This window comes from Corvus kubaryi, unplaced genomic scaffold, assembly GCF_017639235.1.
Source record: "Corvus kubaryi isolate FWS band 111438036 unplaced genomic scaffold, C.kubaryi_AGA036_p1.0 37300, whole genome shotgun sequence".
Taxonomy (NCBI): Eukaryota; Metazoa; Chordata; class Aves; order Passeriformes; family Corvidae; genus Corvus; species Corvus kubaryi.
Window position 1 is genome coordinate 3425607 of NW_024581093.1, and position 17009 is coordinate 3442615.

The window sequence follows — 17009 nt, forward strand, 5'->3', positions numbered from 1 at the left end:
ACTTTCAGGGGTTATGTCTGCACGCCGTGACGCAGCCAAGGGTCGGAATATCAGGCAGCCCTGGAAGGAGCTGTTTGTACCTGCCCTTGGGAGCAGTTATGCTTCACATATTTTCCTCCGCTTTGAAAGGTCGCATGGAAGAGCAGTATTTGTGACGGGGACGAGTGAGGGTGACTGCTGGGGAGAACAGACACCTTGAAACAACCATGAGATCCTTTCCAGGTGAGCAGAAGCTCCTTCCCACTCCCATTTTTCCTGGAGTGGCCATTGACAACACCCACAGCCCGGCGGCCACAAGCATTTACTGCCCGGGCAGAGCCAGGGAGGGACTGATCCCGCCTCCCCTCATTTCCTCATTGCCTTTCCTCCTCCATTTATTTCCTTTGGGTTTTCCCCTTTGATTAAACTTCTGGCATGTTGGAATGTTTAATAATAAAACAGATAACTCATGGGAGATGATATTTATAAAATCTACTGCTCTTTTTTTTTTCACTTTTCTTAAGACCTTGAGAGAAAATCTTTCTTTTAAAAATTAAAAAAAAAAAGGCAGAAGGTGCAGTTAACAAGTTTTCAAACAATCAATGTTTTATTTGGTTAATTTATTAAACACCTTTAAGACAATTAATTTTGGTCTGTACCCTTCTATAAAATGATTCAAGTTCTGAACAAACCTCCGATACATAAAGCAAAGTTACTTTTACCATACGCAAATTTCAGATCAAAATACAACACTCTGTTTTCTTACATTTATAAAACCCAGTCAAATACAAACGACATTAAAAAAGATAAAACACTTTCACTGATCCTTGGTACAATATTACAGCACAATTTGCACAGTGGCAACTAAGTCCTCAAAGCACAAGTCAAATACTTTAAAAAGGGAACCTCCCTTTAGTCACCCAACGTTCTACTGAACACGTAAACAAAGCGAGTGCTACCAAATCCAGGAAAATTCCAGTGTCCCTTTTTATACTCCGTGTGAGCCACAAAGCAATTCTGCAAGGGAAGCTACTGGTGAGTAACCAAAGAGCTTTCCTACTTTGCTGTTACCAGTTTTTGTGCAACTACTCCATGAAAATAAACGAATGGAGGTGGACCAGACTCTTCACCGGGCAATTTACGGCAACTAAAGTAAACCAAGAAATGAGTGTTTTTCTAAAATCAATACCAAATTATCCATGGGTACAACTGGAGTAACTGCCTTTTGCTTCACCTTCAAGACATCTAAAGAAGACACAGAGTGTTTTCAATTGTTGAGTTTGTTCATTTGCAAAACCCAGTGTTTCAGCAATGGGTCAAAGTGCCATTAGAATTGCACGTTTTTCCTCAATTACAGAATGCATGGTTGCATGAAACTCTCATTTGGGGCTACGCCTGAAAGCCTGCACTTACCCTAACCTGTGAACATGTGGGATCTCCTACGAAACAGAAACAAGAACAAAAATTAAAACTACAAACATAAAATGATAAAACTCAGGTCTCAGTTGATAGACATTCCTGGGAAGGTCCTACTTAGCAAACCTTGCAGTAACACCTCGAGAAGAGAAAGTAAAACCAGAGCAATGAGAGCAGGGACTGATGTATCCCCTCGGGCTATGCTTTGCACAGGCAGTCAGGGCAGTTGTACCACAGTGCAGCTAAAGGGTTTTTGCCTGCAGTTCTGCAACCCCTTCATTTCTCCCACCCCCAAACCACTACTTCTACTCACAGTTCAGTTGTAAGTTCGGTTATTCAGTCTCAGCTAATGTGAAAACATGTACATAATTAAATGGAAAAATACTCTAATGGATCTAACTTTCCTCTCCTTCCTCTCCAAACTCATGTCAAACCCACGAGGACACCACACACTCCAAAACTTTTCCTATCTGTTAACGTTCACATAATCCCAACAGAACGGAGAACTGCAAACTGCACAAATAATACATTGTTAAATTATGCTCAAGTGTAAACAATACAGGATGGACAAGGTTTAACAAACCCTAGTGAGGTACAGCAAAAACCTAATTTCCTAATTTAGTGATTTAAGTGCAATTGAAACGCTGCTGTACCGCCCTCCTGCAAACACATCTCTCCAGAATTAAGCTGCACTACTAGGCTTATTCCCTTAAAGCTACATACCCGTGCTATAACTCATTCTATTGACTTAATGCAAATATTTGTGGGGGAAAATTAATTTACAGGGTTAATTAAAATCTTTTTACTATTCAAAAGGAATGATAGTAAAGGGATCAACCATGGAAAATGTGGTAATACATGTTTTTAAAAAGATTTCCAATAATTCTAACACAAAACAGCAAGTATATTTTGAAAAATGCATAGAAACCCTGGCAATACAAAAATCCCCACTAAAATTACACAACTAAGCAATTTTAATCTAAATATTTTATGTGCTTTTCCTATAAAGGCCACTTTGACATACAAATACAAAAAAATTTACATTTTTCCCCAAAATAAATTATTTGTTCCTCAATTAAAAATACTGAATATGGAAGCATAACAACCCTCTCTCGTGCCAGCTGCTCATCTGCAGTGGCTATTTCTGAAGAAGAAAATCTCCTAATATTTTCAATTACCAAAAGAAATAAGAAATGGCTTCAGCCTGTGGTCTGCTTAGCTCTAGGAAAAAGCTGGGGAAAGGAATGGAACAGGCTGAGCCCCTTACACTGTGTGTGCTGGGGAGGTAATGGATGTACACAGACATCTGCAGAGAGAGCTTTTCTGCTTGTCTCCCAGGTTATGCACCAAAATCCCTTTTTGGAATCAGAGAAAGAAATTGAGGTCAATCTGAATTAAAGAGAGACAAAATAGTAAAGGGAGTTAGGAGGGAGAAACTGTATGAGGTGCAGGGGGGGTTAAGTAAATGAAGAATGGTGAGAATTCATGATCACCTGGGAGAGGAGAGCTCCTCATGGGAGGCAGAACCAGGGAAAACTGTACCCGTTTTTTAACAGGGGGAAGAAGAGGAACACAAGGAACAAATTTCACTGGAAAAACGAAGCAGCAGGAGAACAAAGAACCTTTACCAGCTGTCCTGACCACATTTTCAGGGGCATTTATCCCTGAATTGCCAGAGAAGCAGAAAAAGAAAAGTCACACACACAAAAGTGGCAGAAATGAAAACTTATTTGGACTGGATTTGAAACACCACAGGGATTCTTTACTGTAAGCACCAGACCCACAACTGACTGACACAGGGGAAGCAAGAAAACATCAACCGGGGGGGGGCACAGCAAACCCCAAATGCCCAACACGCTCTAGGGCAGGGAGATGCACACATGGTGAAGTGGCCCCAGCGGGTAAAGCCACACTGGTGGGGTTACAGGACAAGCTCCAGTTGACAACACCACGGGACGACAGGAGGGACACACCTGGAAATCACGTCATTCCGAGCCAAAACACCCAACAACCTGACCCAGATAAACTGCTGGGCAAGGCAAGGGGGCAGGAGGAAAAGCAGTGAACTAGAGTTTATCTGGATACAAGATTCTTGGGCAGCCATTGAGTACAAGCTCTCCTAACCTTGGACCAAGGACTGGGTTTGGAAGGACACAGGAGCTGCACTTCTGTATCACAAGGAATTCAGCTCTCTCATGTGCTGTATTGCATAGTTTGATTGAGGTCAAAGAGCATCTATGTCTTATTTTTCCCTGTTTCTAACAGAAGTAACTCAACATACTCCAGTCAGAGCATTCCAAACCTTGGCCCCAAGTGATTCATCAATTCATTTCTAAAGCAGCACATGAAGATTTTGGGGTGGACACATAAATAAAAGCTAAAACTACATTCCCACACAAAGCACAGAAGGACCCACAGAACACATACTCACATAAAACGCCTGTAACAGTAACCACATCTGTAATACAGGAGTCAGAGCATGACAGCTGGATAATGGGAACAACTCTTGCTGTTGAGCTGCATGCCAGAGATGCTAAACAAGAGGTGAGTGTGCTTTTGCCTCACCACACCAACATACCTTTTGTAGAAAAAGTGGCAATATATTCTGACAATATCCTGGTAATTATCAAGATCTTAGATTTGACGGAACACTGAACCTTTAGGAGAGTGGCAGCAATGTGGCATCACATTCCAACACTCTCCTACTACTTGGTTCATGGAATACAGATATCATAATTGGATTATTCAATGTAGTTGTTTCATTTTCTTAAGATAAAATAGAGTATTTGTACAGACTAAGTACACTATTTATCATTCATATAATATGTATTCATATTCTTTAACCCAATCCCACAAGATTCATGGAACTCGATAAATGTGGTTTACAAAGGGAAAACTCTGAAAATAAAGCATCTAATGTGAAGAAATTTTAGTTTTTCCTTCTGAAGGTAAGAGTAGAACAATTTCAGCTTGTCAGGCTCCCACTTTGGATTATGAAGCAGTGGGCATACAAACTGGGATGCAGTTTCACATCTCTGGTTTCTCAGAAAAACAAAAAAAAAGTGCAGTGGAAGAACAGGTGGCCAGAAGCTCCCCAGCTATTTAGGCCAGTACCTGTGGTTCCACACTGCAGACATAGTTCCAGAACCCACCGTTCCATTGCTCCAGAATTTTCAGATTTAAATACAACAAATGCAAAAGAGTGGATCTCCTATAACAGCCCATAAATCTTTATATCTTACCCTTAAGTAAGGGACAGTGCAGACTCATCCTTACCTGTGCAGCAGGGAGGAGCTGCAAGGCAAAGAATGATGCTGCTCTTCTGCCTTCCCTAGAACGAGAGGATCAGGAATTTGCAAGCTCAGTAGAGCTTCTCCATGGCCCCTCATTTATCAGCTGTTTTTCAGAAGCGCTGCAGGTGACACAGATACTGCTGTGAGGCCACCAACTGGTGGCTCCTCTACAGTGACAGCCTGGATGAGTTCAGATGGTCCAGAGGGCAGCACCCAGTGTGTGAAGGAGGAGAAGGACAAGGCAGTCTCTGGATTCTTTTCAAAAGGCTAAAGGGCTCTTAGATTAACGAGACTGAGAAATGCTACAGCACTGGGACTGCAGAGCCTACGAGAAGGCAATAAATAACCTGCTGTCTGGAGATGGGACAAGTTCAAACATCAACCCTTGATCCTTCCTGCTGCTTCAGACAGGGCAGCAGTAGGACTTTATGGGCTCCAGAGAAGGAAAAATCTTCCTGTAGCAGTGTTACCAAATGCCTAAACCAGACTGATGATGTGGATCAAACAAAAATAAAGACAGTGCAAAAAGTACAACAAAAAAGTTCCTATGCAGGACTAAAATTCAGCTCTCTCCTCCATGGCTTGTGTCTACAAGAGCCTCTCCTCGGAGTGACCAAGCCAATGTCACTGCAATGGCAGCTCTTGGGAGCTTCCCTCCTTCCTCCTGAGCACCAGTGGCACCCAAACTCTGGGGGGCTGAGCAGGAGGGGTCTGAGGCAAACCCCACACTGGGCCCAACATCCCAATGCTCTGCCAGCCACACGGGTCAGCATGTCCCAGACACGCAGCCGGGTCTTGGGACCGAGCCTGGGAAGATTAATATTTATGGAATAGCCACCATGATGCTAATGGAAGGCTCTGGAATTAGCAGCTAATTGGTACAGTCTGCAGAGGCATGAATACCTCCTTGTTTCACCCCCACTATTTGTGCATGGCCACTAAAATGTTTGCTACATTGAATTCAAAGTTAGTATGAGCTGCTCCTCAAAATTTTAGAGGAAAATGTTCTCCGTGAAGCATTTCTTGGTTTTTCCTTTACAAAGAAAGGAAAAAGGTAGCATTTTCCCATGACATTTTGTATTATTAAGGCTTTTGACACTTTGGAAGCCGTCTTTATGAAAAGGGATGCTTTTTAAAAAAGAGATTGAATACTCAAAGAAAAACTCCACAGAACAAACACAAGCTGATTACCAGCTTATATTGGTACTTTTAGAAGTCAAGCACAGTGTAAGAAATTCAAAACTATGTCAAAATAGCACCTTTAGAAGCAGAAGAAAACACACTTTTTAAAAAATTTCTTCAGCCTAAGAAAAACCCCACATACCTGAAGATCACAAAGAAATGGGCAATGATGTAAGTTCAGGTATGGAAGGTGGGTATTGATTTTTGCAGTTTTTCCTCTGCAGCTGATTAAATGGGGAACTCCACAGAAAAATATCTAATTAGACATCACAGAAAAATCAGTGAATCTATTAAAATAATGGATCAAGTTCACAGGCAAAACAGTGAGAGCAGAGTAGAGGCAGACAGAAAACTATCTGATCTGTCCTTAAAAGAGCAGAAACTTCTATTTTTTAAACAGATCTTTTCCTATTTAAAAATCATCAGAACAGCCTTTCAATTTCTACTCTCATTTCCAAGTATAATAGTCACTTTCAAGTAATAGAAATTTTTATTTACTTTTTACAGCAGCTGCAGGTCAACCTTGGTCTTTTTGTACAGAAACATTAATTTTAAATGAAATTAAAGTAAACTGTCCTTGGGCAATGGCACCATTCTGTCCTGCTTCTTGTCTGCTTTTAGGTTTTTTTAAATTGAAGGACAAAATGCAATTTAAAACAAAACAAAACAAAAAATATTTGACAAAGTGCAAGGAAAGAAAAAATGAGGTAGCTGGGAATAGGGGCTTTTCCCCCTGGACAAGGCGCCAGGCTTCCAGCCACAGTGACACACATGAGGGACTGGGCTACACCTGCTCTGCCTGCAGGTTTGCTTACAGGTGTTCAGCTGATCTCTGACCTGCTGGCATCAGTTTTACAAGCTCAATGAAAAGTCATTTCATTGTGTACTAAGCACTGCCCCCACACACACTGATGTGCAGAGATGTGCAGAAAGCCACAGGGAGCAAGCTGGTGTGGCCACTCTCTGACCCACAGGAGTTGTGCTCCCAGGGACCATGGGCACAGCCCATGTGTTCAGAGGGAGAATGAAAGCAAAATCCTGTTAATAAGAGCAAAAGAAAAAACACCTGAGGCGAGAGGAAACATCGTGCATGGAACGCCCAGGACGTGCCCCTGATGAGCTTTGGGGGTTCAAACACCGAGGGCAGCCAGCGGTGGCAATTCCACGAGTTCTGCACCAAACCCAGCCTCTTGCCCCATCTGATACTCCCAGCAAGGCTTGTGCAGTATGAGGAGAAGCTTGTACTGATCCTTCTCCATCCCCTAGCACTGTAAAGGACCTCCCAGGAGGCCCCCAGAACACAGCTTGCTGTTTACATCATGTAACCAAGACAGGACAGAACACTCACCATACATTGCAAAACGCAGCCTCAGACCCTTAAATACAAACATGTTTCAATTGCAAGAAGCAAACTACTCAGGTTTTGGAAGTCAAGGATTTAAGAGGGGGAAAAAAAAAAAAAAAGTTTAAAATGGACTTTGCAGGTGTTTCCCGAAGCAAACAAAAGCTAGAACAAACCCCATGTTCTCTAAGCAATCCAGAGGAGTCCTTTGGACTAGTTTAAGACCAGTTCTGAAAGAGTTTGAAAATATTTCTTAAGAGGGCACTCCCTGGCTTCCCTTCAGAAAGAAACTATAGCAAGAGCTGTACAGAATGTCAGCCGCGTTTAACTTGACCACCTTGGCAGATATCCCCGTGTGCTGGTTTATTCATTCTAATAAATAAGCAGGCTTTGCTTTCTAAGACTTAAAAACAGCAAAACAAGTGACAGGAATGATAATGCTTTCCTGCTATCATGTGTAAATTAATAAAGCAGATTAATAAAACCCAAAGCTTTTGCATGTGAGATCATTCAGGAGAGAAGCTCAAGCCCAGCCAGGGATCAGGTTTCTGTAGCACACTGCCTATTGCAGACAGAAATTTAGACTTTCCAAAATGGCTCTTGCTTTCAGCAGGTACAAAATTGTTCCACAGGGGTTTTTTTCTGCTCTGCAGGTGGCAAAGGTGGCAGCCCAATAACACAATGCACAGAAATCACACTTGTGAAACAAGTGCACAGCCTGTGGCAGGGGATCTGTCAGGCTCTGACAGGGTTTAGAACTACAGATGAAAGAAACTTGCCCTCAACCAAAACTGAGGATGTCTTAGCATTAACTAAAAAAAAATGGAGGAAAGGCAAAGAAATAAAATCAATCAAGCAATCAGTCAAGGGCCTAAGCTGGTAATTCAAAAGTCCCGGTATTAAAAAAATAATAATAATTCATGTTTTATCAATAAAATAACACTAATTACACAGGGGATGCTTCTTTCTATCCTATTATTGTAATCATCTATCAGCTTTCACCAGGGCTCAGAACAGCCTGGTTTCATTATGCAAATTCAAGGGCACAGGTAGGCAGTGGCATTGAGCAGCTTCATGTACTGAAGTGCTGTGGCAGGTGTTCTCTGCTCACCATGCAAAACTGCTGGGCACCAAGATTTAGCCTTTTCCATTGAAAAGCTCCCATCTTCCAGCTCACTTTTCAAGACATTTCAGTAGATTATTTAAAATAACCTCCGAATATTATTCTATACCAATCCTTTATGTATTGCAAATTCTTTTATAACTAAGAAGCAGTTACCTAGAATAAGTAATTTTAAAAAATATTATTCAGATTTTGTATCACCAATAAATTTTCAACATCATCACCTGTTGGTAGCAGTACATAGTTTAATTCTCCTACTACCCTTAATCCTTTTAAGCAGGTGTTTATCTAGCTGGGCACTTTGCATGGCTTTAGTCTATGTTTTTAGGTAACCTGTTAGTCAAAATGTTGAGAGAAATGATCACTGGAGCAGAGCAGCAGTCAGACTGCAGAGTCATGTTGGGCATGGCTGGTCAGAGGTGTCACCTTAAACCCTGGCTGCAGTCCTTCCTACAGCAAGGAATTTCCCAGGGAAAAAAGAAAAAAAAAACCCACCAAACTCCATAGGGATGATGGAGAGCAAGTGCCAAACTTATTAATAAACTTCAGAGCACACAGAGGTGACCCCTACAGAAAACGAGCAGAGCTTCCCCCGAGCCCCGCTGCCTTCAGCTTTTCCAGGCTCACCTTCCCAAGCTCTGTGCTCCTCTTTCACAGGCAATGTGCCCTGGACACACAGACCCTACAGACACAGCTCCCAGCTCCAAGAAAAAACAAGGAAGAGCAACAGAAAATGGCAAATGTCAAAAGGCTGCAGCAGTGACGACTGAAACACAGGCCTGCACTCAGTCCTGAACGGGAAAAGGAAATACTCCGAGGGAAGATGGAAATAGCAGCTTCTACAAACACGGATGCAATTAACACCCCTCCCACCCACCTGGAGCAGCCGTTTAAGTACTCCAAAGAGCTAAAGAGAACACAACCCCCAAAAACTCAGTGCTAAATTAGAGGCAGAAAGGATCCATTTAACCCTAAATTAAACAGAATTCCTTGGAAAGCATTGCTGTGAGTGGCACCAAACCAGACCTCAGTTACAATGGTCAGTCTGCCTGTGTTCCTGGGCAGAGCACACTTCCCGAGGCACAGCTTCCCTTCTGCAGGTCAGTTAATGCAAACAAATTGTACTTAATCTAAAGAGTTATAATTTTAAATACTAAAGCCTGTTGTCAGATGCCTTTTATTATATACTTGCATGGCACCAGTGCTCTAATAAAGAGCAAAGTGTCCATATGCATCACATGGAGTGATATTCAAGGCAGCTGTGAAGCATAACACAAACCTGCAGAAAGGTATTAAAAAAAAAAAAGTAGATTTACATTGCTTTCAATAGCATTCATTTAAAAAAAAAAAGAACCACTGCTCTTTTTTGGAACACAGTGAATTTTAAGCATCTCTGTATTTTAGTAAAACAGTTCAATTATTGTTATACACAGAAGAACCCAAAAGTTTGGCACTTGTAACAACTTGCATTTGTTATTGCATCCTCCACTTTGCATGGCACATGCACGGTAGCAGAGCCCATGCAGGCTGCATGGCCACAGCATTTATGGAAAAAATAAAGAAACTGCAGTTAAAACAGGGAAAAACCTCCCCAAACCCCTCACTCCTGTGCATTTTTCTGAGTCATGCAGGCACAGGAAATATTGCAAAGCAACCAAGCTGCCTGGTGTGTTCTGGAGGGGGAGTTTATAAGCCAGGCAGTTCAGTAGCTTTGATAAAAGCCTCTTATTTTCATCAAGATCTCTGCTTCTGGAGGCAGGCGGTGTGCCAGGCACGTGCTGTGCAGTCAAACACCAGGGACACAGCCTGCCCACAGCTATCAGTGAGCTGATTATGAGTTTCTTTTGGTTTCAGATTCACCTCTGTCCTTTTGCGTAATTTCGTATTAATTTGCCTTCAATTTAAAGATGCAGTACCCTCAAAGCTACAGAAATCCATTTGACCAGAAGCAGCTGGGTTGACACAGCACTTTCACAATAACTAAAACTTAGGGACTAGCTGACAAAATATTTAAGGACAATCAGACCTTGCTGTGATACAGCAAAACAGAAGACTCTTCAGGATGCCTCTTCTTCAGGTTATAAAACCAGAAAGGGAGAGGATCTGAAATCCAACCCTGACTCTTCAGGAATACAAGCATCTGTCCAGGTCAGGTAAGGAAGGGAGCCAGGCCAGGCATGTGCCTCCCTCAGAAACTCAAGAGATTTATTTTATGAGAGCAACAGCACTTTACACCTTTGTTTCTGTAATCCCTCTCTGCTGTGCAGAGCAGCCACAAGACTACATGTGTAAAACAAGCACAGAGGACACTGCTGTGTGTTTACAGTAGCATATATTTTTTCCCCCCACTTTTAATCTAAAATTAGCAATTCCAAAATTTTTCCAAAATTGTCTGTGGCACATGAAAAAGAGGAAGAAGAAACTTTTTGAGGGGAAATTGTGCTAAGAGATGGAGTGAGGGGAGAAAAAAGCCACCACTCTTCCCATCTTCCACAATTCCTACCCCGTATTTGGTGATTTTCTGATTTCAGTGGCTGGGGTTTGTCTAAATTCCTCAGCAGGGCAAGGAAAATGATGCAGAGGCCCAGCCCAAGCCCCTCAAGCTCAAGGTGGCCCAGCCAGTCTTTATCCTGCATGAACAGCTGGCCAGGAAAAACATTCAAACAGTTACCTGTGGAGGACCTGGCTGAATGTCAGTGCCAACTCATGAGCTGGGAGGAATTAAGGCCACCGTGCCAAACAAGGACAACTTAAACATGTTTCTAAACTGCCAAACCACCTAAAACCCCTGGACTGCAACTCAAAAAAATTCCTGAGTTGTTTCCCATGTGGTTCAGCCATCATGTGCAGGGGTACACAGCGCCAGGAGACTGGGGACAGCTAGGTGGTGGCATTTACCAGTGAACCCAGTTCAATCTACAGCTGCTTGCACGTTCAGCACACTCAGCAAACTGGTGACCTCCCTCCTCTCAGCACCTCTGGTATCATCACAGCCTCCCTCCCCTTCTGAAATCAACCATCCCTTCTGAAAAGAGAGAAGCCAGAGGTCAGCTCTGCCTCTTCACTCCTACACCATCACCAGCGCAATCCCTGGAGAAAGGGGAGCCGTGGCTTCAAAGCCTTGCTCCAAATTCAGAGGGAAATCGAACCTGGTTATTACACAATCCAAGGGATGCACCCACATCTCAGAGCTGGACAGACAGACAGGAGCCAGACCCAGAAGACACATCCCTTCCCTCCTGCACACACAGGGGCTAGAGCAGCTCCTGGATCAGTCCCACAGGCAATGCAGATGGGGAATGGTCCCCATCCCCTTAGGCAAGGCCAAGGAAGCCAGTTTTGAGATCCCAGGAGTGCCTAAATCTTGAGCATGCACCCAAAACTCCTGGAGACCATGGCTGGAGACTTGGTCCCCAGCCACACAAAACGTGACACGAGTACAATGTGCTCAGAAATTCAGCTTGTGACTGGTTTAGGTACAGAGGCTTAAACTTCTTGGTCAAATCTCACTGAGTGCATTTGCAATATGTTTCAATCACCAGTAGATTTGTTTGGTTTATTTATGGGGTTTTTTTTAAAAAAACAAAGAACACCTAGTGTTAATCCTACTCTAAGTGTAAACATTCAGTTCAGTAACTTTTACTGCAAAACACTGCTAGAGAATTTACTTGGATTTACCATGTGCATTTATCACTTACGTTTTCTGGATGCTGAATGCCCTCAAGTGTACTGGGAAGCTACAGGGACTCGGGAGATAGCAGCTGGCAATATTCTGAATAACGTTATCGCAAGTTTTCCAAGCCACTTAGAAAACTGAGCTCAAAAGTGAAACATCAGATACTTAGGAACATTCATCACTTTTGAATATGGGATCTTGGCACTTTGTCTGAGAAAAAAAAAATTGATCCATGTAAGATTTTTCAAAAAAGGGAAGTTTTACAGATAAACTAACAGCACTTGATTTATTTCACAAGACAGCCAAGGATGGAAATAGTGGTTCACATTTCTGTAGTAAAGCATTATATATAAATTTAAAATCTAAAGACATATATATATACACACACCAAGTTTACTGCAATGCATAAATATATAAACTTTTCAATATGCCAACTAATATAGGTGAGAAAATCGATGTATATAGTTCAAGTTTTGCAGCACTTCAGCATTGTAAAAAATAAAAAAAAAATAAATAATGGTCAATGGATTGGCTGCTGCCCTTTTCCCCACGCCCCCCCCCACTCCTTTGCTCAGAAATCAGAGTAATTCCAACCACACATCAGTGCTATGGAAGGACTGAGCAGAAGTAAGTTTCAGAATGGCTCTTTAAAGACTATTTAGTGAAATACCGGTATTTTGAAATAGTTAGGGATCATATTTCAACATATGTAAGATGATTCAATAAAGAAGATGAAGGTTTACACTAACACAACTGAGGGCAGAGTTTGGCTTGTCTGAGGTCCACAAAGTTGCAGAGTGGAAAGTCTTGTACGTAGTTATAATACTGGTTGTACAAAGTCTCTTTTTCTGAAGGGCAGGAGGTATTATTTCTATTTTCCATCTCTCCCATTTTATTCCTTTTAAATAAATACAGGTAATGTCCCACCCATGACAACAACAATGAAATTAAAAATTGAGGTAAAAGTGTTCTACCAGCTGATCTTGACTACAAACAAAAGTCAATTAAATATCACTACTGATGTGAACAAGGCTTAGTAAGAATAAAATGCAAGATACTAAGTTCTTCACTATAACCACACCATAAAACCCAGCTTTCAAAGTCAGACAGCAGTAAACAAGACTGTACTGTAGCACAGAAATCATTAGTAAACCAACTTTTGATCCCAATTTAAAGTCACTGTACAAATTTTCCTTAACCCTTAGTCAAAACCCATGTTTTTTGCAAAATAAATATATCCGTGTCATATTTCACCTTTGTTCTAAGAGCGATAAAATGCACCTTTCTACGATCCTGTCTTAAAAACCATTCTTAGCTTGCAAGCAATCTGAAGTAAAAAGGAACACGATCTATTTAATTTGTCCTTTTCTCTTACCAAAAGCAGCAATCATCACTAACCATTCCAAACACGTCTTCCCTTTTCACCTCAAGGAAAACAGCCACCAAAGCCCACCCAGAAGCGCATGCCACCCACCTGGAGACCAGTTCATCAGGCTACTTGAATGACAGTGTAGAAAAAAAGTTTACTTCTTTGTGGTGTATTGCATCCATTTTCTGGGGTGTATCCATTTCAGATTAGTCCATTTTATATATATATATTAAAAATATTTGTCAGAATGAAACCGTTGCAAATGAATGAAAAACCGTACGTACACACCTCCACCATTTTTTAGGCACAGACCTTATCTTTTGAGAAAGGACTAGAAATAAAAGGTGCAACGACCAACACCTCCTGTGGCCTCATGCTCCAACAGCAGCACGCCAGGGAGGCTGGTTATTGTGTAGCTTCTGTGTATTACAGCTATCCAGTCCCAGATAGCACATGGATTCGTATCCGTTCCCCGCAGGGGAAATGCACCTGAAATCTATTTTTTGCTTTTCAATAAGCTTCACCAAAGGAAACACATTTCCACCAGTTTCAGACATAAAAATCCTCCTTCAATAACATGGTTTAAACTCCAAATGGTTACGACTGAAGGTGTTTCCTTGATCTCCCCTTTTATTTTCCCCCTTCTCTTCTTTTTAATGTGTACTTAAGTTATTTGTTCCCGAAACAAGTACTGAGACTCAAGCTTTGTAAGCATTTAAAACAAAAACAGTTACCATACCAAAGCACAGCATACAGTGTAAGTTTCAGCTGTAATTTCTCAGCTTTTCCTTTAAATAGAGCTAGATTATGGTGGACTGCGCAGAACTCTTCCAGTCTCCTCCCCTGCCAGCACACGGATCACGGAGAAGGTACGCGGATGCGGAACAACCCCTGCTGGAGCTGCAGTCGGAAGAGTTTGCAGTTGGCGATCCGCAGCGCTGCGCAGCCGGTCCGGCGCAGGTCCGAGGGGAACAGCGGCTTAGTGCGCTGCCAGGTGCCCGTGCTTCTCTTAAATTCCCTAACATAGTCATAGTTTGTACCTGAGTTAACAAAAAAAAGAGATGGAATGCTTGAAACTCACTGCAGCTACCACCTTTAACCTTTAGTAAGGCAAATGTGTGAATGAGAGCATGCACAGGAACACCCATCGGTGTCCGGATGGGTGGTGGAAATTGTTATCAAGAAGGAACGACTATGACATTTCTGATCCACTTAAACCCACCACATCTGGGATTTTGCTTCTAATACTTTGGAGAAATTCCTGCTACACACTCATATAAGTACACATGGCTACAAAAGTGTTCCAAACCTCTTTCACAGAGCGTGGCCAGATGCTGACAGCTGAGAACTGACTATGTTTGATAGCACACATCTATTTGGTTGGGATCGAGAACCAAGAGCCACTATCACATCCCTATTAACCACTGGACAATGCCCCTAGAATGCAGAATTGCCTGTTTCCCACTGCAAAGACAGGAGCTACAACCTCAGGTACTACCAGGTCTTCTTACATCTAGATAAAAGCAGTAACACACTCTTAGTCTTGACCTCTTGTGGTCTTCAAACTAATCAACCAAATCAACTCAATGCTCATAGTCCTGAACTTGTTACTGAAGAGTCCGAAACCAGCCTGTGTTTCTGTATGTCCAGCATAATCCCTCTGACCCACAGTGACAGAACAGTGTCCCAGCGTCTTATTCTTAAAATGTTCAGTCTCATTAGTGCCAAATATTCCAAAGACTGGAAGAAAATAATCACCAAGAGGTTTTTAGCTCTGGTTCTGACCTGTATCGAGATCTCCAATCACGTATATGCTGGCTCCGATGGGCACAGCTCCATACACAAAAGAAGAACTAGTTGGGATACATAGGTTCTGGTCATTTAGATAAATCCACCTGTAAAAATAACAATTAAAAAACAGGATTTGATTTTTATTGAGCACATTAAAAAAACAAAAATCCAGATTTTTTTTTTTTGCAACTGTAATCTTTGACTCGAAATCAGAGTGTACATATTAATTTGTTGTGTGAAGAGAACATTGTCTAGTTTGGGACAGTCCTGGCTTCTCCCAGCCAGGAAAAGCAGCTTGTACTGCTGTATCCTGAAGTTGCTTAATTTCAGAATTGCTCCACCCATCTGTGTAATCTACCTGTAATAAATTCTTCTTGCAGCCACCCAGTGTGACCTTCTGGAAGAGAGCAGGCATGTAAGAGAGCCAACAACAGCTATGCCAGTCAATTTTCCCTACAGAGAAAATTTTAGGCAGTTTTGTCTTAAAATTAGTCTTTAAATTGTCTTTAAAACAAACACATTAAGTTTTAATGATCCATAGTAGGGGGAATAACAAATTGCTATTGCAGAACTTTGAAATTAAGCAGTGTCTCCCCCATATAATTCTTTAACTTCTTTAATTGTGCTTTATCAGGGACATGAAATCCCTGCCTGCTAAGAAGAATGCAGCACTTGGCAATGCTTAACTTCAAACAAGGGATAGAAGACTGGAAATCAAAGTGGTAAAGGAATTTGGAAAAGAAGAGAAATGTCCTTTATCTGGAATAAAGATATCTACAGACCTTCCCAATCACATATCAGGCTCTTTTCAATCCCTTTCCAGCTCCTACAGTAATCTTACAATTCCCCTGTGTTCATGGTAAGCACAGTCTCATTTCAACACTACATCAGCCTGATCTTTCCAACAAGTGAAAAGCAGTTTTCTGTGTTGAAGCCTTTGGAAAGCAGGTAAGTATGTACTCCTCATTCATGTGGGATGCTAGTTTATAAAGAGGTCCCATTGCCAAGAGTTGTCAGCATCCTCTCTGTGGTCCTGAAACAAATTCCTACAAAATGCTGCTGCACCTTTGCAGATGCTGTCACAGTTACACAGTACAGCCCCTGAGACGCACAAATCAAGGCCATTTTAGGGGACTGCTCCTACACTTTTTATTAAATAATTTACAGCGTACATGAAGGTCTAAGAAACCTTTTAAAATCACCCCATGGCCATACCAGGTTAATTTGAAGGAAAAAGGTAGAAAATGCCTTCCCAGATACTGCTGATATTTGAAAATTCTGCATCATCTGAAATCCTGATTCAGAAGTAAACCACTCTTCTGGCACTGAAGGAGATGCTGCTCCTTATCAATTATCTTGGAGACAGAAATCAATTTTTAAAGGGCAAATGAAAGGATTAGCTGTCCATTATTTTGTCTGTGCCATACACTGAGGGATTAATGTTCTGCAGAAAGCAAGGAAATGGTTTGTAGCTGCCACAGAGGAGGACAGATGAACTAAGGAGAGAAAAGAAGTTCTCAACACTGATTCAGAAACTCTCACAGATCAAAACATCTTGCACCACATTTCATTAGCTTCCTTTCCTTACTGTAGGAGGAGGGCACAGTATTTTCACTACTTTTTAGCAGCAAGTGACCTAGAATTCTGAAAACTGAGTAAGTGGCAGAGAAATGCAGAAGGAAGACTCGATTTTTTTTTTTTTTTTTCTAACTATAGGACAAGGTTAAGGAAGGGAAAAATCTCAAATCAGGAGTTTATCTGCATTAGATACTCTGGGTTTTGGAGTTTAAATAAGAAAACCTAAACCCATGGGGTGAGACCCAAGCATTTTCCTACTA

At 41.7% G+C, this 17009-nt stretch overlaps 1 protein-coding gene across 1 annotated transcript in view; it reads right to left on the minus strand.

The window, feature by feature from the left end:
* Window positions 1-554: 554 nt before the first annotated feature.
* Window positions 555-17009, minus strand: part of GAN (gigaxonin) — a 41261-nt gene continuing 24806 nt past the window's right edge. The window contains exons 10-11 of the mRNA XM_042027134.1: window positions 15166-15275; window positions 555-14420 (exon numbers count right to left, since the gene is read on the minus strand). Coding sequence (XP_041883068.1) covers window positions 14239-14420; window positions 15166-15275 — 292 coding nt within the window. The 3' untranslated portion in view covers window positions 555-14238. The remainder of the gene's footprint in view (window positions 14421-15165; window positions 15276-17009) is intronic.